Source organism: Natrix helvetica (assembly GCF_964273705.1).
Source record: "Natrix helvetica genome assembly, chromosome: 13".
NCBI classification, from domain to species: Eukaryota; Metazoa; Chordata; class Lepidosauria; order Squamata; family Natricidae; genus Natrix; species Natrix helvetica.
In genome coordinates this window covers 7155114-7171964 of record NC_138557.1, presented here as the reverse complement: position 1 = coordinate 7171964, position 16851 = coordinate 7155114, and the positions used below count along the sequence as shown (strand labels likewise).

Below are 16851 nucleotides of genomic sequence, written 5' to 3'. Positions count from 1 at the left end.
TTCTGTTCTATTCTATATTCTATTCCATTTTATCTTTTTAACTATTTGCAATCTATTGCATTTATTTCTAAAAGAAAAAAAATTGATAGCTGAAACATTAAGAATTCTTTTTAATTTTATTGACATTTTCCTATCTAAGAACATTTACGAATATTCTCACGCTCGTTTTATTCCCATCCTACAATAAAACCCCTTCGGGCAGTCCACGCCCCTTTTCTTTTCTGCGCAGGCGCCTCGGGAGATTCCAGCCAACCCGCCGCGTTCCATCGCGAGCCGGAAGAGGCGGCTGCCTCTTTTCTCCTTCGGGACCCCGGCGGAAGCGGCTTTTCGCTTCCGGTGTCGGGCGGAAGTGGTGGCAACTGCGTGCGCAGAAGGTTCTCTACTCTCCGGGTAGCATGAGAGGCAAGAGGCGGCGGCGCTGGCGGAGGTTTCGCGAGGGGAGGACGGAGAGCGGCTGAGCCCGGCGGAGGCTGCCGAGCAAGGAGAGAAGGTGAGGGCCGCAAGGCGAGTGAATGGGTGTGTGTGTGTCTTTCGCTCCCCCCTCCTTTTGTGTCGTCTACTACTTCACAACAGCCCTGTGAGGTAGGCCAGACACGAGGAGTCGTGTCTTCTATCTGGCTCTGCGCGATGGGGTTTTGTTGGCCCTCCAAGGCCGAAGTTGGAAGGGTAGCTTGTCCTGCCAGAACTCGAGGTCCTGGTTCTACTACAACTCCCATCATCCCCAGCACCAGGCTGCGTTTGGGCTGCAGGGGGTAGGTTGTCCTGCCAGAACTCGAGGCCCTGGTGCTACTACAACTCCCATCATCCCCAGCACCAGGCTGCATTTGGCCTGCAGGAGGGTAGGTTGTCCTGCCAGAACTCGAGGCCCTGGTTCTACTACAACTCCCATCATCCCCAGCACCAGGCTGCATTTGGCCTGCAGGAGGGTAGGTTGTCCTGTGCCAGAACTCAAGGCCCTGGTTCTACTACAACTCCCATCATCCCCAGCACCAGGCTGCATTTGGGTTGCAGGGGGGTAGATTGTCCTGTGCCAGAACTCGAGGCCCTGGTTCTACTACAACTCCCATCATCTCCAGAATAAATAGCACCGGTTGGTTATCCTGGCGGATTCATCAAAATCAAACGATTTTCACTTTCTTGGTCAGATGCCAATCTTACATTGCGATATATTTCTTTTTAGGATTTTCTGACATGTTGGCTGAGGATGAATTTCTGAGATCGCCGCCAAGGAAGACGGTCAGATTCGGCGGTACTTTGGCAGAGATCCTACTGAAATACCAACAGGTAATGCTGTAGGGTGGTGTTTGCAAGGGAAAAAACCATGAAATGTATGGGATGTGTTCATAACATTTTTCTCTTTTTATCACTAGAGTAATTCATCCTCGAGGAATTGATTCATCTTTGTTTTCCTCCACTGAGGAGGGAATTATTACTATATCTGGGGAAAAGGATTTGTGGAATTCTTTAGCATCATCATCATCATCATCATTTAACGACCCCATAATCCCTTGAGGGGTGGAGTCTGGGCAACTGGATGGCAACTAGCAGAGTGTTTTAATGGCCGGATGCCCTTCTGTTGCCAATGCGGAGTTTTGTTCGGCAGATATATTCTCATTGTGCCCGGAGAGAGAAATATCTGCCTCTACCTAGGATCGAACTCACAGCCTCCTGGTTGTGAGGCAAGAGCTCCACTTCTAGGCCACTGCACCACTCCTCGTGGAGTTCTTTAGGCAGAGCTCAAAATTGCAAGTTTTCTCTTTCAGGGCAAGACCACTGAGTTTGATCTGCTGAAGCATCAGCTGTTGGATCCAGACATAAAAGTAAGATATCTATAATGTTCAAATACTTAGATTTAAGAAAGAATGGAATAAATCATTTGAACTGCGAGGTCCTTGATGCTCTCTGAGCTTGGTTGTTTTCTTGTAGACATTTTATTAGAACGTCCGTGCTAGAAGGGAGACAGAGAGCAAACCTCCCTCCCTCCTAGCACTGATGATATTACCTAGTTGGGTAATCAAATAAAACAACGAAGCTCAGAGAACACCAAGGACCCCACAGAACTTTAACTCTTCTGCTGTTTTAAAATTAAAACTGATCTATCTAGCTGACACACTTAAGTTGTGACAAGCAAGGTGTGAGCAAAATGTGGCAGACTATTGGCCTTTATCTTAAAAACAAACTAACCTTCTAACCTTCCCCCTCCCCCAGCTAAAACCTAAAAGCCAATATGATTCAGTGATTAAGATACGATGGCTTCTATTTTTAGGATGACCAGATTATTAACTGGCTTGCTGAATTCCGGTCTTCTATTACATTTTTGACCAAGGAGTTTGAACAACTAATTACCATCCTATTGGTAAGAATTCTCTGGTTGCACTGGGTGCGCTTTTTTCCTTTGGATTTTGGGGAGGGAGGGGGGCACAACAGATGCTCCAACTTCTGATCCCGTTGTCTCTAAAAACGCAGAAAGTGCCATGGTTGAGAAGAAGCCGGTCTGTGGTGGAGGAATATCTAGCTTTCCTGAGTAATTTAGTGTCTGCTCAGACAATCTATCTCAGGCCGTGCCTGCAAATGATCGTCTCGCACTTTGTACCCCGTAAGTATTTTTCCCCCCAGTTCTACTGAAAGAAATAGAAAATATTTTTTTCCAGATTTTTTTTTGTTCTTTTGCATAACATTTTAAGCATACATTCACATAATTATTTTTCTTCTTTACATTTGTCATTCCTACACATTTATTATTTCATTTAATAGGTTAGATTATACAGTTTGGGTTGCTTTATTTACCATCCCTTCCTCCTGTTGTAACACCAGCTTATTTTCCCTTTTTTTTCTCCCTCCCTCCTTCTCTACTTCCTTTCTCCTCTCCTTCCCTTTCCTTCTTCCCTTACCTTTCTCCTACTCTTCCTCTTCCCCTTCCTACCCTCTCTCCTTCTCTTCCTCTCCCTTCCACCATCCTCTCCTTACCACTTTCGTCTTTCCCCCGTCTTCCTTTCATTGTCTCCTCCCTTTCAGAAATAGAAAATATTTTAACAACCCCCCCCCCAATTAACCATCACCCCTAAGAACACAACTACTCCACTTAAGAAACAGGAAACAGAAAGATTCTCTGTATACATCAGCTCAAATAGAATGAATCTACTTTGGAGGAGGGAAAAATAATTCTTCAGTGTTACAAATAATAATAATAATAAAATCTGTCTTGAAGGGTCCTTGCTGCTCTCTGACATCATCAGGGCTAGCCAATAATAATGATAATAATAGTAATTTGTCTTGCCAAAAAACATACCAATTCATTTTTTGATTAAGAGATAAAATTGCCTTTTTGCCCAGAGTAATAATAGCGGTTGCGGTTTCTCATTTGTTTATTTTGGAATTAATAATAGGAATTCAAGGCAAGGAAATGGAGCTTGGGTTCAAAGCCTCCAAGGCTCTGTGGAAAACGATTGTAAAGCTGTTAAGAACAGCTGTGTTTCTGACTGATTGATTAATTCATTCATTGTAAAATGCTCTGCAAGGCTTTTTTGTTGTTGTTGTTGATCAACAAAATAACTATTTATAAGCCCCTCTGTTTCTACCCAGCCCGAATAACCATCCGGGAGAATGATGTGGACATTTCCGATTCAGATGACGATGAAAGTGAGTACTTCCATTTTTGCTATCGGCTGCCTTCAGAGTCAGACATCAGTGAGGCAGAAGAACAGCTGGAGCCTGTTCCCGGTGTGCGCATGCACAGAGTTGCCAGACGAAGGGAACAGCTAAAGAACAGGGGTCGACTTGGGAGTAAGGCCACAGGTGGACGATGAATGGCCCCTCCCATAGGGAATAAAAGAGGAGTGCCAGGGAAGTGGAGTTTGCAGGAGACAATTAGTTCGCTTCATTGGTTCGTGACTCTCCGAGACTCCTTGCCAAGTTTTGCAGTTTTGCAGATCTTGGCCTGGCAGCTCTCCAAGCCAGAGAAGGTCTGCGACTATAAATCCTCCCTCGAAAGACTTTGCTGGATGTGAATGAGCAGAATTCACAGTCAATTAATAAAAGGGGATTTTGTCGGGACCAGGAGTTTGCTTCATGCTCTCGGGAAGCTTAGGCCAGAACAGAAGATCTTTGACCACGGCTAAAGTAGAAATCTAGTTGTGTCCGTGAACTTTCTGGGTTAACAGACAGGTTGTTTTTCTCTCTGCAGATGTTGTCGAGAGCTTCACCACCTGCCACAGAGCATTGCAGACAATTGTGAAATATGTCCCTTTGTAAGTTAAATATCTTTCTGGGCCGGGGGAAGACAGTGTGTAACAGAAGCTGCTTTTTGGTTGCCCGTAGATAGGAGTGGTAGAACCTGGGGGTGGAGTGAAAAGGGGAATCAGCCTAGAATTCCTACATAGTCACAAGAACTTAATCCAATGCTGCCCGAGTGCTGTTTAATTCATCTAATTCTAACAAGGTGTCGACTGTTAGTTGAGAGGATTCCTGCACATAGGCTTTTCACAATGAAATCAGTTTAATTGAAGCAGCAACACAATCAGATCAACCATTTAATTGGCTCCACCTCCATTCGTGATCTCTAAGCCCACTGACAAAACCACGTTTTTGGGGTGGGGTTTTTTGGGGGGAAAAGCAAATCATACATTGGGGGAAATGACGTTAGATAGAGAAGGAGAAACCGGTAAACACAATCAGAATCATCAAACATGCATAGGACAGACAGGAACAGTCTTATCTATCCTATCTCATAGTCTAGAAACTATCTGTTTCTAGACTATGAATTGATAACGGTGTGATCAGTTCTGGGAGCACTTTTCCAAGATTGCTGCATCTGTGTTTGCTCTTCTACGTTCCTTCTAAAACCTTGCCTGTAGTCCACACAACAGACTAAATAAAAGGATGGTTTTGCTTATCTATGGCTTATATTTTCTGTGTTGTAGGACACCGCAGTTTCTCATGCCAGTGCTGGCTGAAAAATTTCCCTTTATTAACAAATCAGAAAGAACCTTAGTAAGTACCCAATTTTCTGGAAATGAAGATTCTTTCGTGCTTTTGGTATCTGCTGCTTATTTAATTAAAAGCAAAAAAATCTGTTGGGGGAAAATGTGATCTCGACGGCTCAGAAACAGTGGTCCATCCCTTATTCCTGACGCCTTCTTCTCCTTTGGATATTTAATTATTAGCTTTGCTTATCTTTGCTAAGCCCAATGTGTCTGGTTTGGTTTTACTTTCCCATTCTGTAGAAGCGATTGTGGTTTGCACAGCATAGCTTATGGCTTAGCATGTGTGAAATTAACAAATTGCAACTTAAGAAACGTTAAATGAATCCACTTACCAATTGCTTTCTCAGATAAAATATCTCTGATGATATATTGTGTTTGAGCAGGATGATAAAAACTGGATTTTAAGGAAAGCTGTATTTAAATATGTGATGATTCTAAACTAGGATATAAAAATCCGAGGTCCCAAGGTTTGTTTCTCTTAGTCTTCCAGGTGTGATTTTTAAAATTCCTTGATAGCGTTTTCATGGGAAGTTCTTCCATTTCAGCAATGTTATCTCCATAATTTGCTGCGAATAAGCGTATATATCCCAGCGTTGAGGCATGACATTTTGGAGCTGGTTGTTGAGAAGCTGCTAAAAATTGATGTAAGTACAAAATGTTGTAAATTGGGGATTTTATAAAGGGTCTCCATAGCTCCCCTTGTGAAAACTGGTTTAACTTTGCAAACCTCATATTCTTCAGCAAATGATGCTGCTATGTTTGTATTTACTGAACTGTTGGGCAATGAGATAAGGAATATACTTGCTATACATTGATAAAGGAGAATATTTGTAGTTCTGGGTTGAAATGAGGGGTCCTTGGTGTTCTCTGAGCTTGTTTGTTTTCTTGCAGACGTCTCATGAACCAAACTAGGTAACATCATCAATGTTGGAAGGAGTGAGGTTTGCTCTTGGTTCCTTGAACACGCTTCTCTAGCACTGATGATGTTACCTAATGAAAAGTCTGCAAAAAAACAACCAAAGGCTTGTCAGAGGGCATCAAAGACCCCTCACTTGTTATACACTTCTATACCTTAACTATAACTTCAGAAATGCTCAAGCCCATCCCATTTTAATTCAACAGGTAAGCGCCCCAAGAAAAGATATCGAAGCTGCCGAAGAAGAAGAAGAGGGAAACGGTGAGAAGGGACTCTTCAATATGGTACGTTTGCTCATTAAACGGTATTAATATACGTGCACACATTATTCTAAATCTTACAGGCCAAGTAGCTTTTTAACTCTTTAAGAATAGTTTCATGTCAGGAAATGTAGCCACTTTTTAATCTCATTGTTGATTCCCATTGTTGCTTTGAAGTTCTCTTACTCAAATTGTAACTACCGTATTTTTTTCGAGTATAAGATGCTGCGAAGAATAGGATGCACCTAGTTTTTGAGGAGGGAAACGGGGGGGGGGGGATCTGCCTCCCAGCAATTTGCCTCCTTGCAACAAACAGCAAACAGTACAGACGGTTTTTGGTGTTACATTTCAGACTGTACTTGTACAGATGCTGTTAAAATTGATGTGGCTTTCTGGAAGTATACGTTATTCTCTGCTATTTAAAAGAAGATACAATAGCACTGGGCCTCTTCATATAGAACATAGAACATAACATAGAATAAGAATAGAACAGGGAATAGAATAGAATAATTAGAGTAGAATAGAATATTAGAGTAGAAAATAGAATGGAATGGAATAAGGTTAGAATAGAATAGAATAATGGAATGAAGACTAGAATAGAACAGAATACAATAGAATAACAGAACATAGGAGTTGGAAGAGACCTTGAAGGTCATCTAGTCCAACCCCCCGCCCAAGCAGGAGACTTACACCATTTCTGACAGATGGCAGTCCAGCCTCTTCTTGAAAGCTTCCAGGGATGAAACCTCCCACAACTTCTGAAGGCAACTTCTCTTCCATGGGTTGATTGTTCCCACTCTCAGAAAGTGAGTGAACTGTTGTTAAGTTTGAGGACTAATCTATATTTAGCCGGGTTTTGATTTTAACAGGATGAAGATGGGGAGAATCTGGAGAAGAGTGAACTCATGGCTCATCCCATTGCAGAACGCCTCGACATCTTGATGGTCGTGATGTTTTCCTACATTAAAGATGTGTGCTACGTTAATGGTAATAAACCCGGGGCAGTTTCCCACTGTTATTTGGCAGTGCTGAGCTGAGCATTTGGGCTTAATGTAGGCGCCCACTTGAAAGGAATTCCTGGATGATGTTGTAGTGTTATCGCCATCATTCATAATCTGGGCATGTAAATGGAAAACATGTCATCCTTTTAACTCCACGGTTTTTGCTCCTCTTAATCCCATCCAAGTTCTTCTAATTAAGGATAGTCAATCTTCCCACCCCACCCCCCACCCCACCCCCGTTCATGATTTTCAGAGGATGTGCCTAATCGATGTATTAGTGATGCAATATTCAGCCTCTGAAAGCTGCACAAAGCGACAGCCTTTTTTAAAAAGCTCCTCATTTTTCTTAGAATATAATTCTCGGAACATGAATGTTTTTTTATTCCTAGGGAAAATTGATGTTGGCAACACCAAAGACTTATACCGAGACCTTGTGGCTATCTTTGATAAGCTGATTTTAACCACCCATGGATCATGTCATGTGCAATTCATCGTGTTCTACCTCTCTAGTTTCAGATTGGTAAGTAGTCAAATTTTATTCCCTTTCTTCTTATGTCCCCACCCCCTCCCCTTAACTAGATCTTCCTATCTCCATCTCCAAGGAAATGTTAAACTGGCTAAAACTTACCAAGTTACCTTCTGCTATTGCCCTCACCCAAAATCCCTGATAGAATACAGTTACTTCATTTTGGTTTAATTGGACAAGAAGTACATTGGGAACTACCCTGTTTCCCTGAAAATAAGACCTCCCTGGATAATAAGCCCAATTGGGTTTTTGAGCGCATGCGCTAAAATAAGCCCTCCCCCTAAAATAAGCCTTCCCCGAAAATATTGCAACACAGCGGCAGCCATGAGGTGACCACGCTCGCCGCCTCCTGCACCTCAAAAATAATAAGACCTCCCCGAAAATAAGGCCAAGCGCTTATTTCGGGGGTCAAAAGAAAACAAGACCTTTTCTTATTTTCGGGGAAACACGGTGTCCGGAAGTTAGTCAGAAGTCAATACTTTTTTCTTTTCCCTACCTTTCCCCACTTCTCTCTCCCTGCTCTTTGATTTACTTTTGTATTTTGCATTTTATAATACTCTATAACCTAATTTAAAAAATGTTTGGAAGTAAAAAAAAAAAAAGTAGTAGTAGTACATTGGGAACTATTGACGTATTTAATCCCCGATCTGTTCCTTTGTCCTTGTTTACTTTATTGTTCTATTAATTTGCTTCTGAACGCCTTTTCATTTGGATTCCTTTTTATTGTTGTAAGCCGCCTGGAGAAGCCCCACAGCGAGAGATAGGGGCCAAATAAATCTAACAAATAAATAAAATAAACCTGGGATTGCAACTTCCAATTATTTATAGTTAATCTTTTCCCCTAACTGACTGACCGATGCCTGTGGCCACTGCCCCAGCCTTAATACCTCTGTGTGTCCTCCAGGTAATCGCGGAGGCTTTTGTGGAGCATCTCTGGAAAAAGCTACAGAATCCAAATGTTCCTGCTGTAATCCGGCAAACCACCGGGAACTACATTGGCAGCTTTTTGGCTCGGGCCAAGTTTATCCCCATTGTGTAAGTACTCGCATTTTTTGGACTACAAGACACACCTAAATTTACAGGAGAAAAACAAGAAAAAAGAGTTTTTGGCCTTCGCGTTTTCGCCCTCTCAGACCCCCAAAAGCACTCTGCAGTGCTCTGCACAGCCCTTTTCAACCTAAATGGGCCCATTTTTGCCAAAACCATGCCCGTTTCTGGGCTGCAGAAGGCTTTTGGGAGCCTGGGAGGGCGAAAACGTGACACACAGGGGGCTTGGGAGCCCAAAAACAGACCCGGTTTTGGGGAAAAAAACAGGCCATGGGGAGCACTGCAGAGTGCTTCTGGGAGCTAGGAAGGGTAAAAATGCGACACGTGTAGCGTTTGGGAGCCCAAAAACACCCATATTCAGTCTATAAGACGCACCTAAATTTTCATCCATTTTTAGGGGGGGAAAGGTGTGTCTTATGCTTCGAAAAATTCGGTAGGTTACAAGAGTGATTCTTGGATGGATTAACCTGCCTATTAGGGCTCCATCCCAAAGGCATCAGCCCACTTCTGGTTACTTAGCCAGGTTTTGTTTTTCTGTTTTTAAAATCATTTTCAGGACCGTGAAAGCCTGCTTAGATCTCCTGGTCAGCTGGCTGCACACCTACATCGACAACCAGGGCACGGGGTCCCGAGCATTTTGCGATGTTGCGCTCCACGGTCCATTCTACGCCGCCTGCCAGGCTGTATTCTACATAGTCATCTTTCGCCACAAGCAGATCCTGGATGGAAATCTCAAGAAAGGTGAGCAGACGTTCCCCAGACAAACAGAAGAAGAGGTGGGCAGAACGTGTCCGTTTCTAGCCTTGGATGTAGGACAAAGGACAGGCAGAGCCTGGCGGGTGGAGTCAAGAGAGGAATCGGCCTAGAATCATGACATTCCCACAAACAGCCTACTTTTTCCAGTGATTTTGTAACTTCGAAAAGTCACTAAACGAATGGTGGTAAATTGAGAACTACCTTTATGCATTTTTCTCATTGATCTTCTAAGAATCTACTAAGCCAGGGGTGTCAAACTCTATTTCATTGAGGGCCGCATCAGGGTGGTGCTTGACCTCACTCCCCCATGGCCAGCTCGACATCACTCATCAAGGCTCCGTTTTCAGCCGCGACAGCCTCCTGCAACCCGCTGCCAGTGAAAGCGGAGCTCGCCTGCCTCCCTGAGCTCCGTTTTCACTGGCAGAGGCACTGTGGGTGGGCCCTTCGCTGTCTCCGGGGCTGGCCCGCGGGCCTTCAGTTTGACACCCCTGCGCTAAGCCATGTTTCCCGGATAATAGTGTCTTTAAGAAACCTCTACAACATCAGAACAATTTAAATGCGTTTCTGTTAGAATTGAATTTTGTAAAATGTAGGCACTTGGTAGAAAAGCCAAGACTGAACGTAGTAAGTTCCTGTGTTCTTCTGTTTTCAAGGTTTGGCCTACTTACAAAGATTAAACTTTGAGCGCATCGTTCTGTGCCAGTTAAACCCCCTGAAGGTCTGCCTGCCAACCATTGTGAGTCTCTTTGCTGCCCTTACCAGGTACAATTGTTTTCTCTCTTGCAAAGTTTGTTTATTCACTAGGTGTATTTATTTGCGTCAACAATCTCTGCTGAAATTTGGAGCGTGTTGTAGAAGGACTCTGTCCATTTATTTATTTATTTATTATTTTGTAATATATTTTTATTATTTTTACATTTAAAACAATGCAATACAATGCAACAATGCAATGCAATGCAATGCAACAATACAATGCAACAATGCAATGCAATGCAACAATACAATGCAAGAATGCAATGCAATACAATGCAAGAATGCAATGCAATACAATGCAATACAATAAAACAATGCAATACAATGCAACAATGCAAAAAGTCGGAGTGACCATACATTCACATTATATACAGCTAGTTTCAACCTTTGACAATTAAACTACTTAATACATTGTCTATCCTTCTGTCCAATCACAATATATACATTTGTTCCAGTCTTCTCATCTTGTCTTATACCAATCATAAAATCTATTCCATACCTCAAAATATTCTGATTCCCCTTTATTTTTAAGTTCCAAAGTGAGCCTATCTGCTTCTGCGCAGGCCAACACTTTTCTGATTATATCTAGCTCTGATGGTGTATTTTCTTTTTTCCAATACTGTGCATAGGTTATGCGCGCTGCAGTTAGACTCTGTCCATTTATTGAATGCATCTAGAAATGGGGCGATAGTGGGGGTACATTTTTCCTTCTTTCTTATACGTTCAAATCAGTCTCAGGCAAAGGTGTGTCCAGCCTTGGCAACTTTTAAGACCTGTGGACTTCAACTCCCAGAATTCCTCAGCCAGCCATGGGGATTCTGGGAATTGAAGTCCACAAATCTTAAAAAGTTGCCAAGATTGGACATCCTTGGTCTAAGGCATTTCTTGAATGCAAAAATGTAGAGACGTCACATCTGCAGCTCCTGCTGTCGCTCAAACAGAGAGAAAGGATTTGATGCAGCCAGAAATGTTTATTAGCCTGTTGAAGATCCAGATCTTGGCCCTACTCCACTTCCACGTTTCTAGTCTAGCCAGTCAAAGATAGAAACCTCATATCTACTTCTCTGAACCCGGTGGAAGGAGTAGATACGTGTTTGAGAAGAAAAACTTTACTGTTTCATGGCAGAAACTCTGCTCTTATTTCACTGACATCCTGGGGATATTTTCCCAAGCATTTCAGGATTTGTCTTTGCCTCCTCAGCAAAAGGAGGAAAGCTAAGGACAGGGAAAATAGTAGTTGTTCTGACCCACCCTTAGCAGAAACAAGAAACAGACTCCTTGTCACAAAACGGGCCCGTTTTTTGCCTCCCCAAACAACCCCCCCACCATCGCATTTTTGCCCCCACCCCACCCCGACCCATAGGAGCACTTTACAGGCCTCTCAAACTCTCTGCATACCCCGTTTTTCACAAAAAACGGAGCGTGCAGAGGTTGCTGGAGGCCTGCAGATCGTTCCTGGGGGGGCCGGGGAGGGCAATAACTTTTTTTTTTCTTTTAAATTGACCTCTTCAAAATCTTGGTGCGTCTTATATTCTTGGTGCATCTTGTAGTCCGAAAAATACGGTAGATGAAACAGATTGATGGCCGTTTGTGAAAATACCTTTTAAAGTAACTTCTGTTTTTCTCCTTCCCTCTTCCTCCTCCCCTTCCAGGAAGTACCAGGTGGCTTTCTGTGACACCATCATTGAGAGGAACCGGAGGCAAATATTGCCAGTTGTCCGAAGCAGCTGTGGGGGAGAGTCGGTGGAGACGGTCACAAACCCCCTCGACAGTTTTTTCCCGTTCGATCCTTACATTCTCAAAAGGTACCCTCACCTTTTTAACCCTCACCTGAAATGTGATTTTTGTTCTTGTTGTTCTTTTCAATTCCGGTGGGCAAGCTGTACCTTTTTATTTTGTCCCTGTGTTTTATCTCCTGCCACATTGGATAACATGGCATTAGCACTTATATACTGCTTTACCGTGCTTTTACGGCCCTCTCTAAGCGGTTTACAGAGTCAGCATGTTGTCCCCAACAATCTGGGTTTTCATTTTACCCACCTCAGAGGAATGAAAGGCTGAGTCAAACTTGAGCCGATCAGGATCGAACTCCTGGCAGTCGGCAGAGTTAGCCTGCAATATTGCATTCTAACCATTGTGATGGATGGATGGATGGATGGATGGATGGAAGGATGGATGGAAGGAAAGGAAGGTAGGAAGGAGAAAAGAGAGAGCAATAGTACTTTCGACTCTCTAGAATTCCTGTTAAGCAACACCTCATGTTTGTCTTTCTCTCTCCTGCCCTCCCTCTTATCCCCTCTTCCTCAGATCAAAGAACACAGTCAATCCTTTGTATCAGTTTTGGGAAGAGCAGAGTGCTGAGGACCTCAAGGAGACACCAGAACCCGTCAATGAGGTGAGCAGTTCCATTCAAGCTCCATCAGCCTGTTTCCTTGCGAAGGAAGTTTGCATCTCCCTTGGGCTGGGAAGGTGGCTAATTCCCTCACATTGGGGAAGGGGGGGGGGAGGCTTTCAATTGAAGGAGGTCAGCTTAGATCAGCAGTGGGGGAACCTTCAGCTCCCAGATGTTGTGAACTCCAGCATCTTCAGCATCCTTAGTCCTCCTGAGGAGGTCGTTCAGCAACCATCCCTCAAATCCAGGGGAGAGCAATGATGAAAGACGAATTGGAAAAGTGCTTATGTTTTCCTTTCTTTAAAGCAGCGTCTCCAACTTTTGGCCACTTGGAGACGTGTGGACTTCAAAGCCCAGAATTCCTCAGCCTCTTCCTCTTTCTGGGGAATTCTGTGACGTTAAAACACACATCTTGTATTCGTTGTATTTATTTTGCACAATGACAATAAAGACTATACTGTATCTTCAAATGGCCAGAGTTGGCAGGTACTGTTTTAAGCCACCGTATTGCCATTTCCTTTTTCCTTCGAACTGTTGTGTGTTTTTTGCGCAGGGCAAAGGGGAAGAGGAAGATGATTTCTTGAGGGGTGAAACTCCCCAAAATGACAGCATGATCAGCGTGACGCCGAACTCCTTCAACACTCTTGTTCACAATTCAGAAACCAGTCTCGGATCGCCACCAGTTAAACTGCAACTGCAGCTCTGAACTTTGGACAACAGTCATGTCCAACCCGTCGCGAACACATAGACAATGTTCCTCCAGGCCTTCCTGTCCTCTACCATCCTCTGGAATCCATTTAAGCTCACACCGACTGCTTTGGTGACTCCATCCAGCCACCTCATTCTCTGTCGTTCCCTTCTTCTTTTGCCCTCCACCGTTCCCAGCATGAGGCTCTTCTCCAGGGAGTCCTTCTTCCTTCTCATTAGGTGGCCAAAGTCTTTGAGTTTCCTCTTCAGGATCTGGCCTTCTAAAGAGCAATCAGGGTTGATCTCCTCTAGGACTGATCTGTTGGATCACCTTGCAGTCCAAGGGACTCGCAGGAGTCTTCTCCAGCACCCGAGTTCAAAGGCCTCCATTCTTTGGCGCTCAGCCTTCCTTATGGTCCAACTTTCACAGCCATCCATTGCAACTGGGAAAACCACAGCCTTGACTATACACACTTTGGTTGGCAGGGTGATGTCTCTGCTTTTTAGGATGCTGTCTAGATTTGTCATAGCTTTCCTCCTCAGGAGCAAGCGTCTTTTAATTTCTTGGCTGCAGTCTCCATCTGCGGTGATCTTGGAGCCAACAACAGGTAGCAACGGCATTTATTTATATATGAGACCCTTGGCAGGAGAGGATGGACAGTTTCTAAATGCTTCATTTCTTGCATTAATTCAGCTATTTAAACTGAAAGTTTGCATCCCAGACAGGATGATACGTTAAGCTTTATGTACTTATTTACTACAAAAAGCTGTAAGTATCAGAACCATTAGACTTTTGCGTTACTTTTTTCTTCTTCTTTTGTGTTTCCCTGTTTTGGGATAGATCCCCTATGATTTAACACTGTGATTCACTGATCCAGAGAAAGATCGAGCTGCATGTAGATGCCTATGGATTAAAAAGGCAAAAAGAAAATGCTACATTCTCAAAGCAGACGTGCTAATCAGAACCCAGAGATCTGCTTCTTTGGGTTAAAAAAGAAAGAAAGAAAGAAAGGCCTACTTTGAATACAGCTTTTGCTGTATTCCTGCTTAATCCGATAATTTGACAAGAGCGTCAAAAGTTATGCCAAAACAAACTTATTCATATTCAGGAGAGTTGTATAAAATCAGATTTGTGCTTATCCTGGTTTCTGTTAAACTACGTTGCCTATGTCAGAAGAAAGGTGGCTCAGTGGCTAAGAGGCTGGGCTTGTCGATCAGAAAGTTCAGCGGTTCGAATCCCTAGCGCCGCGTAACGAAATGAGCTCCCGTTACTTGTCCCAGCTTCTGCCAACCTAGCAGTTCGAAAGCACGTGAAAAACGCAAGTAGAAAAATAGGAACCACCTTTGGTGGAAAGGGAACAGCGTTCCGTGCGTCTTTGGTGTTGAGTCATGCCAGCCACATGACCACGGAGACGTCTTTGGACAGCGCTGGCTCTTTGGCTTTGAAATGGAGATGAGCACCGCCCCCTAGAGGCGGAAACCGACTAGCACATATGTGCAAGGGGAACCTTTAGCTTATGTCAAAAGAATAGGACAGTACTGCTTTGTGTACAAAAATACTGGAGTGACAACTGACCCTCAATATCATCACCTAGTGCTCCGTACCACTGAATACCAAGGAAATGTGCCAGCTGAAGTGGTATTTAGCCAGCCATGGGGCACACAGCTAAAACCTTGTTATTTTACAGCTGCTATTATGGTGGAGCCAGCCCTAACTCTTGCTGTTTACCCTACTGACTTTATATATATAAAGTTTTAGCTTCAGTAGCACGCCTGGTTTGTTGCACAGCAGCCAAAAGTGTGAAAATCACAGGAAGTATACTGCCAAGATTGAAATGTCCATAAGGCAGTCCGTTCATCTGTTCCACCAGATCCCAGCAATTTAGATTTCAAATGTTGGCCTTTTGAGGAGCTGTTTTCCATCATGGTGGAAATGTGCAGTTTCCAAACACTGGTTTGCAAGCCTCTAGATGGGCTAGAAGTACATTTGAGGCAGGGCAGGAGTCATAAATTGGGAGGGTAAATGACTTGCAGATGCCAAGAGGAATATTTTTAAGATCTTGCCCTTAACTTTGTCCGGATAAGCTGATAATACTGGCTTGGAGTAAGAAACACTTTTGTGCCCAATGCTGAAATGCTGTCTTCAGATCTTGGACCCATTCTGCCTGGGCAGACCAAAACCAAAATCTACAATTTCTGCTATTTTCTTTCTTCTTCTTTTTAAACCTAAGCCAATGTGGAGCCAGAAGCAAGAGTGGCAATCTCAAAAACGAAACCCAAGTTTCAGGAATCACTGCAAGCAAATAATCTTTTTCATTTATGAAGGTTTGGTTACATTTCTAATGAAAAGGTTTCATTTGATAAAGCTGAAAGAATCTGTCATCTAATTCTATAGATTAAAAAGTTATTTATTAAAAGTGAACGGTGGTTTCTTTTTTGTCTGCTCAACCATTATCCCTCTGAAATTATTAGCATGCCTATCTATTTGCCATTTTAGAGGATTTCTTGAGTCTTCTGGCCAGCTGTTTCTTGCCCTTTTGCTTCCATGGACGTTGTTTTCTCAAAAACTCCAAATATCAACTCTAAATTAGAAGCTTGGCAACAAATGTTGGATTGTTAATCATTAACAGAATTTCCACTCGTCTTTGGTTGAAATAAGGGAAGTCATTTTTCTGCAACAGATTTTCTACAACCACACCACTAAAAACATTTGGGATGATCTTAAAGATTGGCTTGATACCTGCGTAAGAGGTGACCATCCACAACGGTTTGCCCTAGAATGGAACATTTTTTGGTTTCTAGCAAAAGCCTCTGGGGTATGGTGAGAAAGTTGGAGAGCCAGTTTGGTGGAGTGATTAAGGTGCTAGCCTAAAAACCAGGAGACTGAGATGCAGTCCTCTTTTAAGGCATGAGTTGTGCGACTGAGCCATTTCCTCTCCACCCACGTCCCTGCACAGCACTGTGAGATAAGTAGGAGGAAAAAAGTATGTTAGGTATGTTCCATGCCTCGAGTTATGTATAAAAATAAAGGGATAACAAAACATTTCAAAATAGAGAATGTTCCCATCTTCCCTCCATGGTGAGGGATGGTAAAACCTCCAATGATCAAATAGCAGGAAGCTAGCTATTAAAGACACAGTCCCAATAGGACAAAGAAAGGAAACTGCTTTGCCTTTGCAAAATTTGTTATGACTCACTGCTACCACGGTGGCGCAGTGGTGAGAGGGCAGTACTGCAGGCTACTGCTGTCTGCCTGCAATTTGGCAGTTCAAATCTCACCAAGCTGAAGGTTGACTCAGCCTTCCACCCTTCCGAGGTGGGTCAAATGAGGACCCAGATGGTTGGGGGCAAGAGGCTGACTCTGAAAGCTGCTTAGAGAGGGCTGTAAAGCACTGTGAAGCAATATATAAGTCTTAAGTGCTATCGGATTGTTTGCAATCCTAAGTAAGGGAAAATGGAAGGAGAGTACGTTTAGACAACTCAGTTCAGTGAAGAACAAGGACATTCACAATGTCCTTCCCTAGCAAAGTC

The 16851-nt window shown here is 43.3% G+C and overlaps 1 protein-coding gene across 1 annotated transcript; it reads left to right on the top strand.

Annotated features, from left to right (window-relative positions):
- Positions 1–346: 346 nt before the first annotated feature.
- Positions 347–15742, top strand: RRN3 (RRN3 homolog, RNA polymerase I transcription factor). Its single transcript, XM_081966003.1, has 18 exons — positions 347–490; positions 1181–1284; positions 1764–1820; positions 2267–2356; positions 2467–2596; positions 3583–3639; positions 4184–4247; positions 4920–4989; positions 5528–5626; positions 6105–6182; positions 7028–7145; positions 7549–7679; positions 8590–8720; positions 9289–9473; positions 10142–10250; positions 11894–12046; positions 12549–12636; positions 13187–15742. Exons 2-18 carry the CDS (start codon positions 1192–1194, stop codon positions 13337–13339), a joined length of 1806 nt encoding a protein of 601 aa, XP_081822129.1. The 5' UTR covers positions 347–490; positions 1181–1191; the 3' UTR covers positions 13340–15742.
- The last annotated feature ends 1109 nt before the right edge of the window (positions 15743–16851 follow it).

Bases quoted from the DNA above. Each gene is read 5' to 3' on its own strand.
- RRN3 (XM_081966003.1), top strand. From the start codon at position 1,192: ATGTTGGCTGAGGATGAATTTCTGAGATCGCCGCCAAGGAAGACGGTC. The intron at 2,357-2,466 runs GTAAGAATTCTC...CTAAAAACGCAG, and splicing joins AACTAATTACCATCCTATTG to AAAGTGCCATGGTTGAGAAG. The intron at 4,248-4,919 runs GTAAGTTAAATA...TCTGTGTTGTAG, and splicing joins ATTGTGAAATATGTCCCTTT to GACACCGCAGTTTCTCATGC.